The sequence below is a fragment of the Phyllostomus discolor genome, chromosome 4 (genome assembly GCF_004126475.2).
Source record: "Phyllostomus discolor isolate MPI-MPIP mPhyDis1 chromosome 4, mPhyDis1.pri.v3, whole genome shotgun sequence".
Taxonomy (NCBI): Eukaryota; Metazoa; Chordata; class Mammalia; order Chiroptera; family Phyllostomidae; genus Phyllostomus; species Phyllostomus discolor.
This window is the reverse complement of record NC_040906.2, coordinates 32,758,088-32,778,364: the sequence shown is the minus strand read 5'-3', so window position 1 is coordinate 32,778,364 and position 20,277 is coordinate 32,758,088. Positions and strand designations below refer to the sequence as shown.

Below are 20,277 nucleotides of genomic sequence, written 5' to 3'. Positions count from 1 at the left end.
TGTGGCAAAATCTACACTGTACCATGATAAAAACAACAAAATAGTAAGAAAAAAGAGAAGTTCCTCAACACTGATAAAGGACAACTACACAGCTGACTTAATGGTGAGAATCTGAAAGCTTTTTTTCCCAATATCAGGAACAAACAAGGATGTCCACTCTTGATACTTTCTTTCAATACTGCACTGGAAGTTCTAACCAGAGCAACTAGTCAAGGAAAAGAAAAAAATATGCAGGTAGAAAATGAAGTAGAACTATTTCTATTTGCAGATGACACAGTCTTATATAGAGAAAGCAATATAGTATACACACACAGATAGTCAAGCTAGACTTCTGGATACAGTAGCAACATAAAAATAGTGATGTTAGGCTTAATCAAAATTAAAAATACTTGTATTTCAAAGCACACTATAGGAAAAGTAGAAGTATAAACCACATAATGGGAAAAATGTGTGCAAATCATATGACTGATTAGGGTCCGGTATCCAGAACATATGAAGAACTCTTACAACTCAACAAAAAAAAAGACAGATAAAACAATACAAAGTGAACAATGATTTGAATAGACATTTATCCAAGCAAAATAAACAAATGAAAAATAAGCACATGAAAATATGTTCAATATCATTAGTTACTAAGGAAATGCAAATCAAAACCACAATGAGATACCCCTTCACATCCACTAGGATGGCTATGATCAAAAAGATGGGCAACAAGTATTGGCAAGCATGTGGAAAAATTGGAACCCTCCTACATTGTTAGTAGGGATGTAAAATCTCACAGAACTTTTAGAAAACAGTGTAGCAGGTCCTCAAAAATTTAAACAGAACACAGCAACCCCACTGCTAAGTATATACCCAAGATAACTGAAAACATATATTTACACAAAATGAATACTCACAGCAGCATTACTCATAATAGTCAAAAAATAGATACAACCCAAATGTCCATCAACTAATGAACTGATAAACTGTACAATGGAATATTAATTGCCATGAGAAGGGCTAAAGTATTGACACATACTGTAACATGAATAAATCTTGAAAACATTATACTTAGTGTAAGAAGCCAGACAAAAATGGCTACATATTTTATCACTCCACACAGATGAAATGTCTAGAAGAAGCTAATGCACAGGGACAGAAAACACATTTGTGGCTGTCAGGGGCTTGTGAAGGGGGAATGGAGAGTGGCTGCTGACAGTTACAGGGCTTCTTTTGAGGGAGATGGAATTAGTGGTGATTATTGCACAACCTTGTGAATATAGTATGTTTTTATGATTTCATGCTTAGCATTTATTTATTTTAATAGTATTTTTATTGTTGTTCAAGTACAGTTGTCTCCAATTTCCCCCCACCCCACCCCCCGCCCCACCCATCCCCACCTCCCACCCTCAATCCTACCCCCTTTGGCTTTGTCCATATGTCCTTTATACATGTTCCTTAGTGACCCTTCCCTTTTTCCTTCCCAACCTTGTGAGTATATTATAAGCCACTGAATTGTACACATTAAAGTGGTAAATTTTATGGTAAGTTAATTATCTCTTAGTTTAAAAAAGAATATTTAGCAATACACTGGATATGGCTGGGAGCAGGGTGTGGGTGGTGAGGATTACATAATGAGCAAAAGAGATAAAAAAAGTCACAGTTTTCAACTCTGGATCATCTGCAGGATGGTCCATAACAGGGAGAGTGGCAGGTTTGGAAGAACAAGCACTATTACAGAGATGCTGAGATTCAGTTGCTAACATGGCATTCAGCTGAAGATATACAGTATAAAATTAACAATAAGGGCCTGGAAATCAGAAAACATATAAGGATCTTAAGACAGCTGAGACAGATAAAATCATGAAAATTTCAAGAATATAAAGAGAAACAACAGCAAACAGCTGGACAGCCCCTACTCTTAGTGACAGTAGGAATAAGTAGAACCAATAAAAGGAGGTAGAAACAAAGAAAAGAAACAGGCACAGAGACACATAAAAACAGATTTCCAGAAGGCAGGGGTGATAAACCACCACTGCTGAGTAGAAGCGGAAGTCGAGGACTAAAAGAAGACATCTGCTTTGGGGGTAGATGTCATAATTAATCACTTGCTAATTGTTTCTCCACTGTAGTGAGCTTATGTTCTGCCTTTAACCATGATAAACCCATCTGGCTCACTAAAGTATTGTACAGGGTTCTTCCATTAGAATCATTAGGAAGCATCAAAAGATACAGCTAATTAAACTACATCTTTCTTTTCTGTCCTTTATTTTTAATCGTATGTTATTGATTGTGCTATTACAGTTGTCCTGATTTTTTGCCCTTTGCCCCTCTCCACTCAGCACCCTTCCCTCCCTCAGACAATCCCCACACCATTGTTCACGTCCATGGGTCACGCATATAAGTTCTTTGGCTATTCCATTTCCTATACTTACTTTACATCCCCATGGCTATTCTGTAACTACCTATTTGTACTTCTTAATCCCCTCACCTCTCCACCCACTCTTCCCCAGCCCCCTCTCATTTGGCACCCATCAAAATGTTCTCCATATCCATGATTCTGTCTCTGTTCTTCTTGTTTGCTTAGTTTGTTTTTCAGATTCAACTGTTGATAGAAATGTACTTTTTGCCATTTTATCATTCATAGTTTTGATCTTCTATTTCTTAAATAAGTCCCTTTAACATTTCATATAATAATGGTTTGGTGATGATGAACTCCTTGAGTTTTTCCTTGTCTGAGAGGCTCTTTACTGCTCTTTGATCCTAAATGATAGCTTTGCTGAATACAGCAATCTTGGATGTAGGTCTCACTTTTTCATGACTTAGAATATTTCTTGCCAATCCCTTCTAGCCTACAAAGTTTCTTTTCAGAAATCAGCTGACAGCCTTACAGGAACTCCACTCTAGGTAACTAACTGCTTTTCTCTTGATTCTTTTAAGATTCTCTCTTAACTGTCAGGATTTTAATTATGGTGTGTCTTGGAGTGGGCCTCATTGCATCCATTTTCTTTGGGACTCTGTGCTTCCTGGACTTTCATGTCTATTTCCATCACCAAATTAGGAAAGTTTTCTTTCATTATTTTTGCAAAAAGATTTCCAATTTCTTGCTCTTTCTTTTCTCCTTGTGGACCCCCTATGATATTAATGTTCAAATACTTTAAGTTGTCCCAGAGGCTGTTTATACTATACTCATTTTTTCAGATTCTTCTTTCTTCTTGTTGCACTGATTGGTTGTACAGATTCTTCTTGCACTGATTGGTTGTTCCAAATCATTGAATTGATTCTTAGCTTCATCCATTCTACTGTTGTTTCCCTATAAATTGTTCTTTATTTCAACTAGTGTATCCTTCCTTTCTGACTGGATCTGTTTTATGCTGTTGAGGTCCTCACTAAGTTCCTAGAACATCCTTATAACCAGTGGTTCGAACTTTGCATCTGATAGACTGCTTATCTCCTTTTCATTCAGCTCTTTTTCTGGAGTTTTGATCTGTTCTTTCATTTGGGCCATGTTTGTCTCCTTGTTTGGGCAGCCTCCCTGTGTTTGTTTCTATGTATTAGGTAGAGCTGCTTTGACTCTGTGTCTTAGTAGTGTGGCTGAATGTAGTAGATGTTCTGTAGAATACAGTGGCATAGCCTCCCCTATCACCCAAGCTGGGTACTCCAGGTGTGCCCTTTGTGCAGGCTGAGTAAACCCTACTCTTGTAGTTGAGCCTTAGTTGCTGTTGGCAGATCAATGTGAGGGATTTACCCAGGCTAGTCAGCTGCAAGGGCTAGCTGTGACCATTGACCCTCAACCTATGCTCTCTGTGAAGGATTAGCTGTGCAGTCACAGGGGGATATGGTACTCTGACATGGTCTATAGCTGCCCACTGAGTGCACTGGCCCTGGGGTTTCCTGGGTGGTGCAGGCCAAGGTTAGTTCCCACCTAACCTTGCCCAGGTGTTTTTTCCCAGGGCACCCTGCCTGAGCTGTAAAGCAATCTGAGATGGCTGCTACTTGTACTGGGCATGGAGATTCCTAGGTGAAGCCAAGCCATGAATCTAAGCTGGCTGGTGCTAGTGCCAGGCCTGAGACTTACTGAAGCCGACTGTTGCTTGTTCAATAGTATTTAGGAAGTTGTGAAGCATGACCCAAGACTAGCTATTCATATTGAAAAGCAGCTCAGGTGGCCCTTAAGTTGGGTGGGGCAGAGTCTCTGGAGATCTTTAAAATGGGTCAAACAGTGTTAGCCAGGTTATAGAGTCTCAGATATGGCAGCAGCTTACCAGCTCTGTGGGGGTAGGGTTTAGAAAAGGAACAAGGGCCACTGCTCATCTTGATGCCCGACACTTCAGTTTCTCCCTGTATGCTACTTGTGCCTTTCAAGCTGCTACCCCGGTGCTGAAGCTCAGCGGGAATGAGTCTGAGTAGATGAGTCTGTGTCTGGGTTCTTGGAGGGGAACTGCTTGGGGCTCCAGAAGTTTCTTCCACTGACCCAAGCCCTACTGGATCTTGTAGCCAGAAGTTATGAGGACTTATCTTCCTGGCACTGGAACCCTGGGCTGGGGTAGGGGCTGGTGTGGGGCTTGGACTCCCTACTCCCAAAATATCCCTCCCAAATTTTTATTCACACATGAGTGTGGGACTAGCCCATTCTGCATCTGTGACCCTCCTGGATGGATGTAGTTTCTTTAACTCCATAGTTGTCAAACTTGTATTGAACTTGACTTTTTAGTTGTCAGACTTCCATTCTACTCGATTTTTGATGGTTCTGAGTGATGGCTGTTCCAGGTTTTAGTAGTAATTTGAAGAGGTTGTAAGAAGTGGAGAGCCATGTCTGCCTACACCGCCACCTTGACCAACAGTCCCCAGTCTACATCTTTCAGCAAATTATCCAAGTAAGGTTTGTCCCCTACTCTGTATTTTGACACCCAATTTAGTAAAATTTACAGTGGTAATGTATTTCTGGGGTATAACCCTGAAGTTATAGTATAAGATGATTTATTCTTATTCTGTCTTTAAGAGGTCATTTTCTTCTCTGAAATTATTCATTTTCATTCTGCACCTCTTCTTTCTTTGTTTATGTTAACTTAATAGTAATATTAAATAGAAGTCTAAAGTTCTTTCAAGTAATGCCAAATTTGAACCTGCCCTATTGAAAAAGAAAAAAGATAAAGAGAAGATCCCATCTTAAATCATCAAGATACATTTTTAAGTAACTTTTGGAAAGTATGAAACTAAGTTGGAGTTTCAGGTCTTGTTATCTTTCATTTAATCTAGTTTTAATGTCCCATTTATAATAACTTTATTACACATGATAGAGATAGTTTTTCTGTATTATTTCATGACATATTGTCTGGCACCCATATCAATAATTGTCATATGTGGCGATTCCATTTTGAAGAGTCAATCCAATAAGATGTTAAATTATCACTTGTTAAGTCTAACCTCCAATAAGATTGTAAACTCCTTTAAAGATACAAGTATATTTTCCCCACCTAATCATTTTTTAAACTCTTCTGCATCTTTCAGCTAAGAACAAAATGAAAAAGGTTTGCCAGCAACTTGCACACATTAATAGTAGATGTCAAATAAATGTCTTCAAGTAACTAGTTGATGATCATTCCTCCAGGGTATTCAACCCCACTCTCATAGTTGGGGTAGAAACCAGGCATTAAGAAAAAAGTAACCATTAACCAGAATCATTTTGGTTTCTGTACAATCTATGCTATGTAGAATATTTGAATAGACATTATAGACCAAAGCAGTTAATGATATCACATTTAACTCTTATACAGAGATGATTATAAACTTGTTAAAGTAGAATTTTCTAAAAGCAGTTAAAATTCAGTGCCCAAGCAATCACATTTTTTTATTTGTTTTCCTATAAGAAATGTCAGAACTTTACATTTTAAGTAGAGTTTCTTTGGCAGTTTCCAGGTGTCTCATGACAATGGTCTGAAAATTTGACATCTCTAATGCCTCCTGGCAATTGTGAAATTCTTCTACATCAACTAAACGTAATTTTCTGCAAGAGATAAAAATGAACAGTGATTTAAGCATGAGGTGTTTTTGTAGTTAATATTTTGCTATTTGATTCCTTCTCAAAAAGTATTATATTCCTAGGTTTTATCACTAAAATTTGTGTTTCATAAAAATTAATATTCAAGTGTATGAGATATAATTTGAAACACAATTAATACAATTTTGCATGTGGTTTTCTAATTTTCCCAGCACCATTTATTGAAGAAGTTTTCTTTTCTCCGTTGTATGTTTTTTGGCTCCTTTGTAGAAAATTATTTGCCCATATACATGTAGGTTTATTTCTGGGCTCTCAATTCTGTTCCATTGGTCTGTGTGTCTGTTTTTCTGCCAATACCACACTGTTTTGATTATTGTAACTTTGTAGTATAATTTGAAACCAGGGAGTGTGATATCTCCACTTTCATTCTTTTTTTTCCCAGGATTGCTTTGGCTATTCAGGGTCTTTTGTGGTTCTATTTGAACTCATATACAAAAATTAACTCAAAATGGATCTAAGACCTAAAACAATAAATTACATAGAAGAAAATATAGGTACTAAACTTACAGACCTTGGTCTCAGAAAGGATTTTTTATGAATTTGACCCCCAAAACAAGGAAAGTAAAGGCAAAAATATGAATGGGACTATATCAAACTAATAAGCACAGCAAAAAATACCACCAACAAAACAAAAAAGCAACCAACCAAATGAGAGAAAGTAATTGCAAACAACAGCTTTGATAAGGGGTTAATATCTAAAATATATAAAGAAATCATACAACTCAACACCAAACAAAGAAACAATCCAATTAAAAAATGGACAGAGGACCTGAACAGACACTTCTTAGAAGACGTACAGATGGCCAACATGTATACATGAAAAGATGATCACTTCACTAGCTATTAGAGAAATGCGAATCAAAACTACAATAAGATACCACCTCACACCTGTTAGAATGAGTATCATCAATAAGACAAGTAACAACAAGTACGGGAGAGACTGTGGAGAAAAAGGAACCCTCATTCACTGCATTTAGGAACGTAAACTGGTATGGTTACTATAGAAACAGTATGAAGGTTCCTCAAAAAAATAAGAATAGAGTTGCCATATGACCAAGCAATCCCTCTTCTGAGTATCTACCAGAAAAATCTGACATTTATTCACAAATATATATGCACCCCTATATTCATTGCAGCATTATTCACAGTAGCCAAGACATGGAAACATGACTGGATAAAGAAGCCGTGGTACACATATACAATGGAATACTACTCAGCCATAAGAAAAGATGAAATACTGCCATTTGCAGCAAGATGGATGGATCTTGAAAATATCATGCTAAGTGAAATAAATCAGAAAGGAAAAAAACAAGAACCATATGATTTTACTCATATGTGGGATTTAAAACTGAAAACAAGTGAACATACAAAAAAACCCAAATAAACAAAAAGTCATAAACACGAACAACAGTCCAGTGGTTACCAGAAGGAAGGGGGGTGGGAGAGCTGGTAAAGGGGGTCAAATACATGGTGATGGAAGATTTACTTTTGGGTGAGAGACATGCAATACATTATACAGATGATTTTCACGGAATAGTATACTTGAAAACTATATAATCTTATTAACCAATGTCACCTCCAATAAATATAATTTTTAAAAATGAATAGTAACCAATGTAACTGAATTCAACAGCAACACAGTATGTCATATTATGAAACTATGACACAATGAAATAGAAGAAGATTGTAATAATTGGGATTTGATGAACAGTTTAAATTGATTTTTTGCTTTCAAACTGGAACAGCTAAAACAGGAAAGGAGGTAGGGCTCAAAAATTGCACTCCCTCTGAAAAGAAAGCAGCCCTGGCTATTAGGAAACCACGTGGTAGGGGATTTCTCACCCCTAATTAACCCCCAGTATATCAAAAACTTTCAAAAAAATGACTGGGACTTTTAGAAAACATAGTGTTTACTCCAGTCAACAGCTTCCAAAACAGCCTCTTTTCTGACAAGAATGCTGTGGATCTTTGTAATATATGTGGTTTACTCATTTATTACCTATTAGTATCATTGTGTTATTCACCTAAATTTAATTACAGATTCCTTCCCTATTTCCATGTGATTGAGTTCTACATTATCTGAAAGACAGTAAACACTATAAAGAACATCACATTTATTTTTTACTTAAAGACCAATGTAAAATCCTGGTTAGTAAGCAAAACACATTTCACATCTATTGATTTATACCCCTTTCACAGCTAAAATCCATTTGCTAGGTTATAATGCATTCAGTACCTGGCATGGATAATACATTAGGCACAGAGTAGGTGCAACCATTACTGGATCACCTTCGGTAATGTGTTATTCTGGACAATTGAACAGTGTAATGTAATGTTTTAAACAAAACGCTTTGAAAACTTAGCATAATAGCACATTCTAACCAGGGAAATCTAGCCCTTTGTGAACACTAAGCAATGGGGCCTCATCCCCAGCCCAGCGTGTTCTGGCTGTTCCATCCGTGAGTGGATGTGAAAGAAAACAAACGTGGTGCTGTGAGCAAAGGCCCACAGACCGCTCTGGAGAGCAGGATGCCATCTCCTCCATCATACAACAGGGGGCATCCAGGTTTTGAGGGGCCTCTTGGGAGGCCTTCTTTAAGAAAAATAATATATATACATTACTTTTGCATATTTTATGAAAATATATTTCCATGGGTGCATATTGCTAGGACGTCCCCCCATAACCTGGAAGTGGCAGTTCAAGGAAGGGGATAGGATGAAGCTGGAGCATCTTAAATGCAAGGCAAATTGTCCTCAGCCCACGGCCAAACTCTTGAGCTTCACAGCTTCCCCCGGAGCCCATCCGCTCTGCACCGTCCTTCCAGGACAGGGCCCTGGTGGTGAAGCATGGTCCCAGCCCCCCAGGAACCTCGCCTCTTGCCATTCACATAGGCAATGTTGTCTAGGTTTCTAAACCATATAAATGATTGTAGTGGCTAGCATTCTGTGAGATTTAAAACAAGGCATGATAAATAATTCAGCCCTTTAACTGTAATTACACCTTAAAGTGTGTGTGGAATTGGGGTGTGAGGTGGGAAGGAGAGAATTGGATTAAAGATAAAGTCAATGTTTATTTTTTATTCTATATACTTCTATATTGCTCACTTAAAACCATGCTTAAATACATTAAATTTGCATTTTTAAAATTTTCAGTAAAAGTAGAAAGCAAATATGTAGTTAAGATGAAATAAAATAATTTTCATCTCTTAAAAAAATAAAATTTTGAAGCCCTGGCATAGCTCAGTGGATTGAGCGCAGGCTGTGAACCAAAGCATCGCAGGTTCGGTTGTAAGCCATGGCCTCCAGCAACTGCACATTGATGTTTCTCTCTCTCTCTCTTTCTCCCTCCCTTCCCTCTCTAAAAATAAATAAATAAAATCTTAAAATAAAACAGCTTTTTCTCTTTAAAACACATAAATAAATAAAATAAAATTTTCAGGAAAACCAGAAATACTCACTTGAAAGTACTGTGCCACAGATCTAGCACAGCCAACATCGTAGGGTTAATTGCGTTCAAGTGATCCCTAATATAACTTCTTGCAGCTAGAAAAGATTTCCTCCAAGGTTTTGGAAGAATTTTCATTCTGAAAACAAAGAGAAAATATTCCATTATCTTCTTTAAAAATCAAAAGAAAGTATTTTTATAGTCAATGTACTTTTTGAGTAATAGTGGTTTAATTTTAATTAAAAATATGATATATCCCTCATGGTAATAACAACACAAGTCATGTTCTTTATGGCTTAGTGTAATTTCAGGATAATAATGCATGCCAAATTAGATTTGAATTTTTATTACATAAGGTAATTAATTTCTTTCTCTAAATACTTGATTCTATTGAGTCCAAAAATAAATCATCAGGATCACACAGAAGCATGGTATGTCATATACACATCTTGAAAGATTTTCTTAAAGAGGACACAAAACATTTAATTTTTCCCTTTATTTTTAAAACAGTTTAAGGATATAGTCCATCCTACCTATGGAAATCCCCTTGAAATTCACCTCTGTTAATGTGTAAAGGTCACTTACAAAATCACAGACACTAACATTCTTATTTAAAGGCATTTATTCTGTAGCTCCTTTGACTTGAATAACTACCTACCCACTATCCATCAATTTGTAAAGTAACATATCAGGGCTTATAAAGATAGTTAGAACTACCAGTTGTATATCTGAAGTACATAAAATATAAACATATGTATGAGAAAATAATCCCAGTCTATAAAGACATACACATACACAAGAATGGTCACATAATTAGAGAAACTGAGAGCTTACTCAGCACGATGTGGTGGTAATTCATCGGTCTTTTTATCATCTTTTTCTCTGGGATCTTTTAAAACAAAATCAACTAAAAGAAAATAGAAAAGTTCTGATTAATCACCTTATATTAATTGCAGTATGTTTCTAACTAATTGCAAAACTAATTCCATTAAAATTATTTAAATTATGTTGTTTTTTAAAATAATAACTTGTGCATTTATGAATACAAAAAGTAATTATGAAAAATATATGATGTCTTTGTCTTTGGGAGTATTTGTTTCTTAACAATATCCCTATCCTTTCATTTGAAAATAATAATAGGTTTTAATATTACATTTTCCTTTAAAGCTATTCTATGAAAAGTAGTTATTGTTTAATTGAAGGTTAATAAAACAGAGCAGTAGAAGTTTCCCTTCACAGAAAACAAATATACATATTGCTTTGTTCTCTTTTAAATTGCTTAAGAGCATAAAAACAATCTTTTTATAAAATCAGTAAAGTGAGCTATTTCTGCTTCTATCTCCTGTGGCCTTTAATTCAGTTAATTTTAATTTCTCTGCCTGTCTTTCAAGATGCTCTTTCTAAAATGCAAATATGTTATTAATCTGTTTAAAAATCTCCCACTGACTCTCCTTTACTTTCTAATGCTTTAAAAAGGCATAGAAAGCCCATCAAATCCTGTCACCTTCCCACAATGCCTGCTATGCTTTGGCCATCAGAACTGCTCCCAAGCCTGGAAGAGCCTTCCATGTAAATTGGCCATTGTTTACTCCACCTCCTAGGCCAAGTGTCTTGCCTAGTACACTGTTGCTCATTCTTCAGCCTCAGTTCAGGTGCCTGCAGAGTCCTTTTTAACAAGGCAGGCACCTCTTCTCCTTTAAAGCGTGTCCTCTATTTCCCTCCTCATTGCACTTACTATTCTTTTTGTAATTTAGTGATTTTTCCTTCTCCCTTAGTCCACCAGGAACATTTTGGGGGCAAGAATTTGGTTCTTTATTCTTATATTACCAGGATACACAATTAAGAGTCTTAAATGCAATGAATGCCTTCCTCCCTGAGGGGTTCCCCGACCACTCCAAAGCATTATGATTTCTCCAAGTTTGAGCCCAGCTTCAGTTATACCACAACTATATCACAACCAGTTGGAGAACCTTTAGACTGAAAAGTCTAGTCCCCAGAGATTTTAATTCAGATAGGTCCAATAATCAGTACTTTTTAAATGATTCTGATGATTAGTCAGTCTTAGAATCTATTGGTCTATACTACAAGTCAACAAATTTTTTATGTAAAGTGCCAGATTGTAAATATTTTCAACTTTGTTAGCCATAAGGTATCTATCACAACTACACAACTCTGTTCTTATAGCTCAAAAGCAGCCACAGACAATATGCAAATAAATGTGTGTAATTGTGTTCCAATAAAACTTTATTTACAAAAACAGGCAGTGGTCCAGATTGAGCCCGGCCAACCCCTGGTCCACAGCATTTGAAATGGGGTCCAGAACTTAAGGTGTCCAGGAGATTTTAAGATGTCTTCACCCCCATTCCCCAGGTGTGGGCTGGGGGAAGGGACTCATGGAGCAGGGCCTTTGAAAGCTGTTTCTCATAGCAACAGCCTTGCAGCTAACCTCTGGCGTGGTCATTTAACATATCTATAGCTTTTGGCTGTCGCTTAGATATGTTAAATAGCTGTGGCCATGCTCAGAGCCAAGGGAATGGAAGTAACTTCCCCACCAAGACTTAACTGGGGGTCAGGTCCCCCGAGTTACAGCACCTGCATGGGAGCTCGGAGAAGATTGGCTCCATGACACGGGGCCACACCTGCCCAGACCCACGATGGCTACCCAGAAAAGCTAGAGAAGACAGCAGATTGAGGGCAAGTGTGCCCAAGTGTAGGATGAGTCCGAAATGGGGCTGCAGAGGAAGAATGGCGCGGGGATTTAAACCCAGACACGGCACCCATTGCGGGGAGAACCATGCGGCCTTGACAGAGTGGAGACTCCTGCAGCCCTGGGAGAGAGGACCACATGCCTTTGCCAGAGTGGGGACCCCCGCAGCTTTAGAAGGGGGAACCATCACCTAGTTTTAGCAGAGATCCCGGCGACTCAGCTGAGGGTGCCAGGAACCCAGGCAGGTCTCCCAGTCGAGATGGAGTACTAACTAGGAATAACCAAAGGACTGCCTGAGCCATGGACTTCTATTTCCTTTCCTGAGATACGGTACTCTGGACTGGGCAAAGGGGGAAGGAAGGAAGGACTGTGTCTGTTTGTGGTGTTTTAAGGGGCTTGAGGATTTTTTTGATAAAGACATTAAGTCACTACTTTAAGTTTGTATAGCATTAAATAAACATTTCCTTTCCTTTTCACGCATCTCTGGCATTGAGAGACGTCTTTCCTCGGGCAGCAGACATAACAGACCCGGGGGCTTCTTTCCATAATAGTATATCGTCCCAGGCCCCCCCTTGTTTGTTCTGTAACAATTAATCACATTCTACTTTATGATATCAGTAATATTATTGTTAATTAAATCATTGATATCATTTTCTTCAGTTCTGTCTTTTGTTGAGGTAATATGCCTATACAGATAGATTTTTTATTTTGCTGTACTTTATTAATAAAACTTACCTAAGATCTCAAGCAATTAACAGCAATACAAGAAACAGCATAATAAATAGTTACAAATATAGGTATTAACTTTCAATTTTAAAAAAGTTATCTTTAATGAGACAATCAAATTAGAAAGCAGAGAGAGATACTGATTTACCTATGGATTTTTTTACACTAAGAAGATAATCTTCTCTCATTTCATCAGATAATGTAAGAATGCTGTTAGTGAGGACTTTCAAGTGTTGGGGGACTAAATTCAATACATGTTCCAGCCAAGAATCTTCCATTGGGGCTATGTGGTCTGTATCAATTCCATGGTGGATATAATAGTAATATCTCTATATAAAAGAGAACAAGAAATTCAGATGCATTTAGAACTATAATAACAGAAGTGTGTTTATAAGACAAAACTACTGAGCAAAAATAAAGTTTTAGGAGAATATTTACAGGTAATAAAAGTATTTTGTGTGATCCATACAAGCATTATTTGAGATTGCCTAAATTTAGAAAATACATATGATATTGCATGAAAATTAAGGCTCTTACCTTAGCTCATAATTCTATTGTAAACCATCAAGTTATATTACCGAACAAAGACCATGTAGTAGAGTTCAATGTTTTATAAACAGGTGAAAACTGTTTATAAAACAGGTGAAAATTTAGTGTGTTAATTTTTGTCCTTTTATTATATATAATCAGAAGTAGATCTTAAAAGCTACAGGTGGCATCTGTATCCCTATACATTAATCTCAGAAATGTAATACAACACTGTTTAGGAAATTTCCAATTGACCTATTAATATTCCATACTGTCATTTTATAGCTGCTATTAAATATGTGCATAGAATTTTAAGGCATAATAGTCTCTAATAATGGAAATTTAACTTCAATATCCTTACATTACTTTTTAAAATATGTCACTTAATTGAAAAAAACTTAAAAACAAAATACTTTCAAATTAGCAATATCTTTGATATTTACATCTTTTAAAATTCTGTATTTGAAATACTCAAAGATTGCTATTTCTAAAGTAACTTAACAGTCTTTGTAAAGTATATATTATATAATTAAGATAATTTATCATAGAATAAAAGCATTGAAAAGCTATACAAGACTGAGGCTAGCTTTAACAAGGGAAGCAGGCAAACTTGGGATTCTTTGAATGTGGTCTAGGTGACAACAGAAAAAATGACTTCCTTCATTAATTCAATGGGGCAACCTTATCGAACTCCATATTTACTCCCACTTCCACAGAGTTTCACAGGGAGGCGCTCAGATTAATCTCAAAAGTATTAAAGTATCTCCAGGCACTTCCTCTCCTTCCAACTATACAGATGAAACAAGTATCCATTACCAAGATGTCTTTCTCTATTGCAGAAGTGGTCAGTTTGGGAAATGCACTTTCATCAGGAGTAGGTGAGTCTACAACAGCATCTTCTTGCCTAAGAAAATGATAAACGCACTATTGAAATGTGTATTGAAAAACAGATTTATATCAATATATATATAAAGATAAGGGCTGTCTTCTGTTAAATTGTAAGGAAAAAATAAATGGTTGAATATTTTATAAATAATATACATATTTGTCTGGTATCATGTTTCTCCCAAATACTTTCTCTTTATTCATGGACAGGCAGTTATATTGGAAATGATTTGTAAGACCTAATTCAGAGGCCATGTGCTGTTTTATGGGTTTTACCCATTCCTCATCATTACTCAAAACTCAAGCCATCTCTTCTTTTAAATGTTATATGAGTATTCTCATTTTTATTTTTTTAATTCTATTTTATTGATTATGCTACTACAATTGTTCCAATTTTTCCACCTTTGTCCCACTCCACCAGGCACCACCCCCACTCCCTCGGACAATTCCCCACACCATTGTCCATGTCCATGGGTCATGCATATGTGTTCTCTGGCTGCTCTGTTTCCTATGCTGCACTTTACATCCCCATGACTATTCTGTAACTACCAACTCGTACTTCTCAATCCCCTCACCCCTAATGCCCATCCTCCTGACCCCTGTCCCATCTGGCAACCAAAAAAATGCACTCTGTATCTGTATCTATGATTCTGTTACTATTTGGCTTGTTTCTTTTGTTTTTTGATGCAATTGAGATAGATATGTATTTGTTGCCATTTTATTGTTCATATTTTTTATCTTTTTCTTAAAGAAGACACTTTAACATTTCATATAATGCTAGTTTGGTGGTGGTGCACTCTTGCAGCTTTTTCTTATCTGGGAAACTACCTGTCCTTTGATCTAAATCAGGAGTGTCAAACTCACTTTCACCGGGAGCCACATCAGCCTCGTGGTTGCCTTCAAAGGGCTGAAATAATTTTAGGATCGTATCCCTTTGAAGGCAACCGGGAGGCTGATGTGGCCCCTGGTGAAAATGAGTTTGACATCCCTGAAGAAGTGCTGGGTAGAGTAATCTTTGTTGTAGGTTCTTACTTTTTATCACTTTCAATATTTCTTGCCAATCCTTTCTAGCCAGCAAAGTTTCTCTTGAGAAATCAGCAGACTGTCTTAGGGGAGTGCCCTTGTAGGTAACTAACTGCTTTTCTGTTGCTGCTTCTAAGATTCTCTCTTTGTCTTTAACCTTTGGCATTTTAATTATAATGTGTCTTGGTGTGGGCCTCTTTGGGTTCATCTTGTTTGAGACCCTCTGCACTCCCTAGACTTACATGTCTATATCCTTCACCAAGTTAGGGAAGTTATCTTTCATTATTTTTTCAAATAGGTTTCCAATTACTAGCCCTCTCTCTTCTCCTTCTGGCACCCCAATGATGTGAACATTGGTACACCTGAAGTTGTCCCAGAGGCTCCCTAAACTATCCTCGTTTGGGGGGATTCTTTTTTTTCTTATTATTCCGATTGGTTGTTTTCTGCTTCCTTGTGTTCCAAATTGCTGATTTAATTCTCAGCTTCATCCACTCTACTATCGATGTAAAGTGTTCTTCATTTTAATTAGTGTATCCTTCATTTCTGACTGTGTCTTTTTTATGCTGTTGAGGTCCTCACTAAGTTCCTTGAGCATCCTTATTACCAGTGTTTTAAACTCTGTATCTAGTAGGTTGTTTAACTCTATTTTGCTTAGTTCTTTTTCTGGAATTTTGTTCTGTTCTTTCATTTGTGCTGTGTTTCTTTGTCTCTTCATTCAGGCAGCTACCCTGTGTTTGTTTCTATGTATTAAGTAGAGCTGTATTAGGTGTATTACACATTCCTGGCTTGATAGAGCAGCCCAGTGTAGTAGGTGTCCTGGAAGATCCAGTGACACAGCCTCCCCTATCACCTAAGTTTGGTACTTGAGGTGCACCCACTTTGTGGGCTATGTACACTCTCCTGTTGTAGCTGAGCCTTGTTTGCTGTTGGCATGTCCAAGGTCAGCCACTGCCTGTGTTCTCTCTGGGGTCATACAGCATAAGCTAAAAAGTGATCTGCTAATGGCTACTACTTGTCCTGGGCCTGGAGGTACCCAGCAGAGGCCAAGCTTTGAACAAAAGCTGGTTGCTGCTAGTACCCAGCCTGGGGCAACTCAGAGAGATACGGGGCTCACTGAAGCCAGATGCGTTTTTGAGAGAATTTAGGAAAATCTGAAGCATTAGCCACGACAAGCTGTTCATATGGAAAAGCCACACTAAACAGCTTGGGTGGGCCTGAAAGTTAGGTGGGACAGGGCCTCAGGGAATCACCAGTGTGGCACAAACAGTGTGAGCGAAGTTGAAGTCTCAGATATGGTGCCTGCCTGCTGGCTCTGTGGCTCTGTGGTAGGAAGACTCAGAAAACGTACAGGGGCTTAGCCAACACTTCCATCTGGAAGAAAGCTGCCCCCCAGCTTTTGCTCTATTGCCAGACAACTCAGATTCTCCCTGTATGTCTCTGGTGCCTTTCAATGCCACCCCCATACTGGAGCTTAGAGGGAATGGGTCTGAGTAAGTCTGTGTAAGTCTGTGTACAGGCACTTTAAGAGGAACTACCAGGGAGTTCAGCATTTCTGTCTTCCACAGCCTCATCCTCACTGGTTTTTACAGCCAGAAGTTATGGCAACTTCTCTTCCTGGCACAGGAACCCTGGATTAGGGGGGCCTGGTGTGGGGCTGGGACTCTTCATTCTTTAGATATCCCTCTAGATGTTTATCCGCCACTTGTGCTTGTAGGGCCAGCCCATTCTTTGTCTCTGCCCCTCCTACCAGTCTCAATGCAATTTCTTCTTTAATTCTGTTGTTGCAGGACTTCCATTCAACTCAATTTGCCACAGTTCTGAATGATGGTTGTTCTATAGTTTAGTTGTAGCTTTGATGTGATTGTGCAAAAAGGCAAGCCATGTTTACCTATGCTGCCATCTTGACCAGATGTCAAGGAGTATTCTTTGAGTTATTCCTAAATTATACATGGCTATTTATACACTTTGGATTTAAAAGAGCACTGATGGAAAAGACTTTAAATGTAGTTTTGCAGAAGACAGTTTCATTCTTCAAAAGACCATTTCTCTGATTTCTAGACACATAACAAATTAACAATGAGTGACATAGAAGCTCATATGCTCCTTTGTATTTATTATTGATAAGGGTTCTTATAATACAAAGATCTTCTAGACATAATTCAATTCAAAATCTATACCAAATAGAAGCCACATTTGTGACTTCTGGCGCTCCACTGTGTGGAAAGACATAGTTCACATCTCTAGGAAAAATAAGTTGTTCTAGGATAACTTTAACCTCTTCATCATTGAATGTGTCATGCACTGACCCAGCTTTATCTGGGTCAGTGATGCTGTACAATAACAAATTCCTTCCCACTAACTGTCATGTGTACTGTAATAAAGTTGGGAAAAAATAACATATGCCAAAAACAATAGTTAATGTTTTGCAATCTAATGTTTTCCAGATGTTCAGGGGAAGTTACAATTATTTTTAAATTCTATAGCCAGCTTAGTCACTAATTCAAGAGTAAGAGCAAAATAGAGATCTTTACAGAGATGAAAGTGGCAAGTTTACCCTCCACAGATCCTAATGAAAGAACTAAGGAATAAGCTTCATGGGAAAAAAAAAAATGAACACAGGAGTGAAGAGTACACTGCATAGGCAATTTTCTAAGAAATTAGAAAACATGTTAGTAAATCTAAGTAAATATAAACTTAAAAATATGAAGAAGTGGTAGAAATAAAATAAACAATAATCACATGGAAAATGCAAAGGATAGTTCAGAACTGAGTTAGAGCTTTCTAAGATTTGTTTGTACTATTCAGGAGGAAAAAATAAAATAAAATTTAAACTTTAAAAAATAAATTACAATATGTGGTTTTTAAATGTTAGAGTAACCACTCACAGATCAGAAATATATTTGATAGCTTTTAAGTCAATAGGAATAAAGGGAGAAGAGAGAATTCAATTCAATAGAATGCAGAAAAAATAAGCAAAGGTAACATATACTGAATAAAAAATACAAACTAAATTGGTAGAAGTTAAGTCCACATCCATAAGAAATACCAACAACTATACACTATGAATGGCATTAAATACACTATTGAAGTACAGAAACTCTCAGATTAAATTTCAGCAAATCCACCCATGTCCTGTTTATAAAAGGCATCACTAAAAAATGACACAAGATGAATGAGACTTTTGTTTCTTACAACACAGCAGCAAGGGTAATCTGTAAAACCTCCCAGTACCATTCTCTAAGTACTGAATGAATAATGTGTCACAAAACTCTCTTGGAATATTAGCTGAGCTCACAAGAAAGAAAGAAAACACTCACGAGGAAAAAGTGGAATCTCAAGGCAAAGCAATCAGCAAAATCCTGAGGCAGTGGCTGCCCTTGGAGGGGTGTGCCCTTGGACTTTAATCCCATGCATCAGGAGATGACAGTGTGGGCCTGAGTGAAATGGGGAATTCAAACCCAGACCCCCATATGAAGCTGAAACTCAGGATGGGTTCCATCCGCAGTCATGCTAGGACCAGTAATGACAGGCAGAGCGGGTGGTATCAAGAAAGATCATCTGTTTTGGTCAGGACAGTGTGTAAAGAAAATGTTTCTTCTAAAAATTTTTAACCAGAGAGGCTTACCACCCATGGTTTCGACTGTTGATTTTACACTGTTTGAGATGTGAGAGTGCTTAATCAAAGAAAGTGACATAAGTGAGTGGAGCTAGCAATCTCCTAGCGGCGCCTGTCAAAAGCAAACTCCAAACCACTCTAGTATAGGCACACGCCCACAGTCCAGCTCCACAGAACTCCCTTTCCCTTTGGAAGCACACCGTATCCGCTGCCCCTCCCCCTTCAAGACAGCTGTCCAGCCAGCAGAGTGCCACATGGAAAACACCTGAACAGGGTGGGTAAGTTGCTTACTGAAATGTGTCATCAAACTCTATTGGTTCACAAATGGCAGTGTGTACACCTGGAGAGCTACAGAACTGATAACTAGCAGGAAGCTGTGAGGAAACAAGCAAAAAGGAACTACTTTGCACATCTGAACTGTTCTCCATACACGGATCTAAAGGTCAGATCAGCCAAGCCCAGGCTCTACTCACAAGTGCTGATCACTTCACCCCATTTCCTTCTCTTTCTAACCACGGAGACCCACAATGCAGGTAAGTCACCACATCACCTGAGCCAATGAGACGGGGGAAAAAGAAGACTGTCCCAAATCTTCCACCAGCCACCATGACTGCAGCCAGAACTCCTAGGCATTTTGCTCTCTGGCTAACATCAAGTATTAATGTTTATACCTTTTCAACTCATGATATTTTAAAAGGGGATACACTTAATAGGGTGAAGTTCAATCTTTCATTCTTTATTTTACCCTGACCTCATTCCAAGAAGGCCTTGGGGCATCCTTAGCAATGCATGGAATTCTTATATTTTTAGATAAATAGTTTCACAGGCTTAACAGGGATAGCACACACTGATTAGCTTATAGAACTTACATAATGATATTAACAAGAGTGCTTCTAAAGTTTTCTCGTTCCTTATGTGGATATTTGCCCTTTGATTTGGAAGTAGATGGCCCAGCACGACTGTCTTCAACTTGGTCTAGTAAGGTGCCCTTTTTTCCAACGTATTCCTTGTATTCGGCTAAATTTTTGAAAAGCATAAGTTAGTCATCTAAAAAGTAAGCTAAACTATATTGTTCAGAATTAAATGCTAAAACACCTTGTAAGAAAAAACTACGTGCTTTAAGTTCTCAAGTTATCATAAGCATAATTATTTTTCTTTCACTATCAAGAAGTTAAACTACTCTTGTTTTATGTCATCATAATAGAAACACTATTTCTACATTTTATAATTAATTTATTTTATATTTTAAATAATATGCTACTAAACTCAAATTCTTAATTACATTTACATCAAACCTTCTTAAA

General features: G+C 37.5%; 1 protein-coding gene across 3 annotated transcripts in view; it reads right to left on the bottom strand.

The window, feature by feature from the left end:
• Nucleotides 1-20,277, bottom strand: part of DNAH7 (dynein axonemal heavy chain 7) — a 229,811-nt gene that overhangs the window by 190,648 nt on the left and 18,886 nt on the right. For 2 of the 3 annotated variants that reach the window (XM_036023151.1, XM_036023150.1), the window contains 6 exons: nucleotides 19,843-19,990; nucleotides 14,266-14,353; nucleotides 13,070-13,250; nucleotides 10,323-10,395; nucleotides 9,502-9,627; nucleotides 5,870-5,989 (listed from right to left, as the gene is read on the bottom strand). In XM_036023151.1, coding sequence (XP_035879044.1) covers nucleotides 5,870-5,989; nucleotides 9,502-9,627; nucleotides 10,323-10,395; nucleotides 13,070-13,250; nucleotides 14,266-14,353; nucleotides 19,843-19,990 — 736 coding nt within the window. The remainder of the gene's footprint in view (nucleotides 1-5,869; nucleotides 5,990-9,501; nucleotides 9,628-10,322; nucleotides 10,396-13,069; nucleotides 13,251-14,265; nucleotides 14,354-19,842; nucleotides 19,991-20,277) is intronic. The other variant, XM_036023152.1, reaches the window with a different exon arrangement.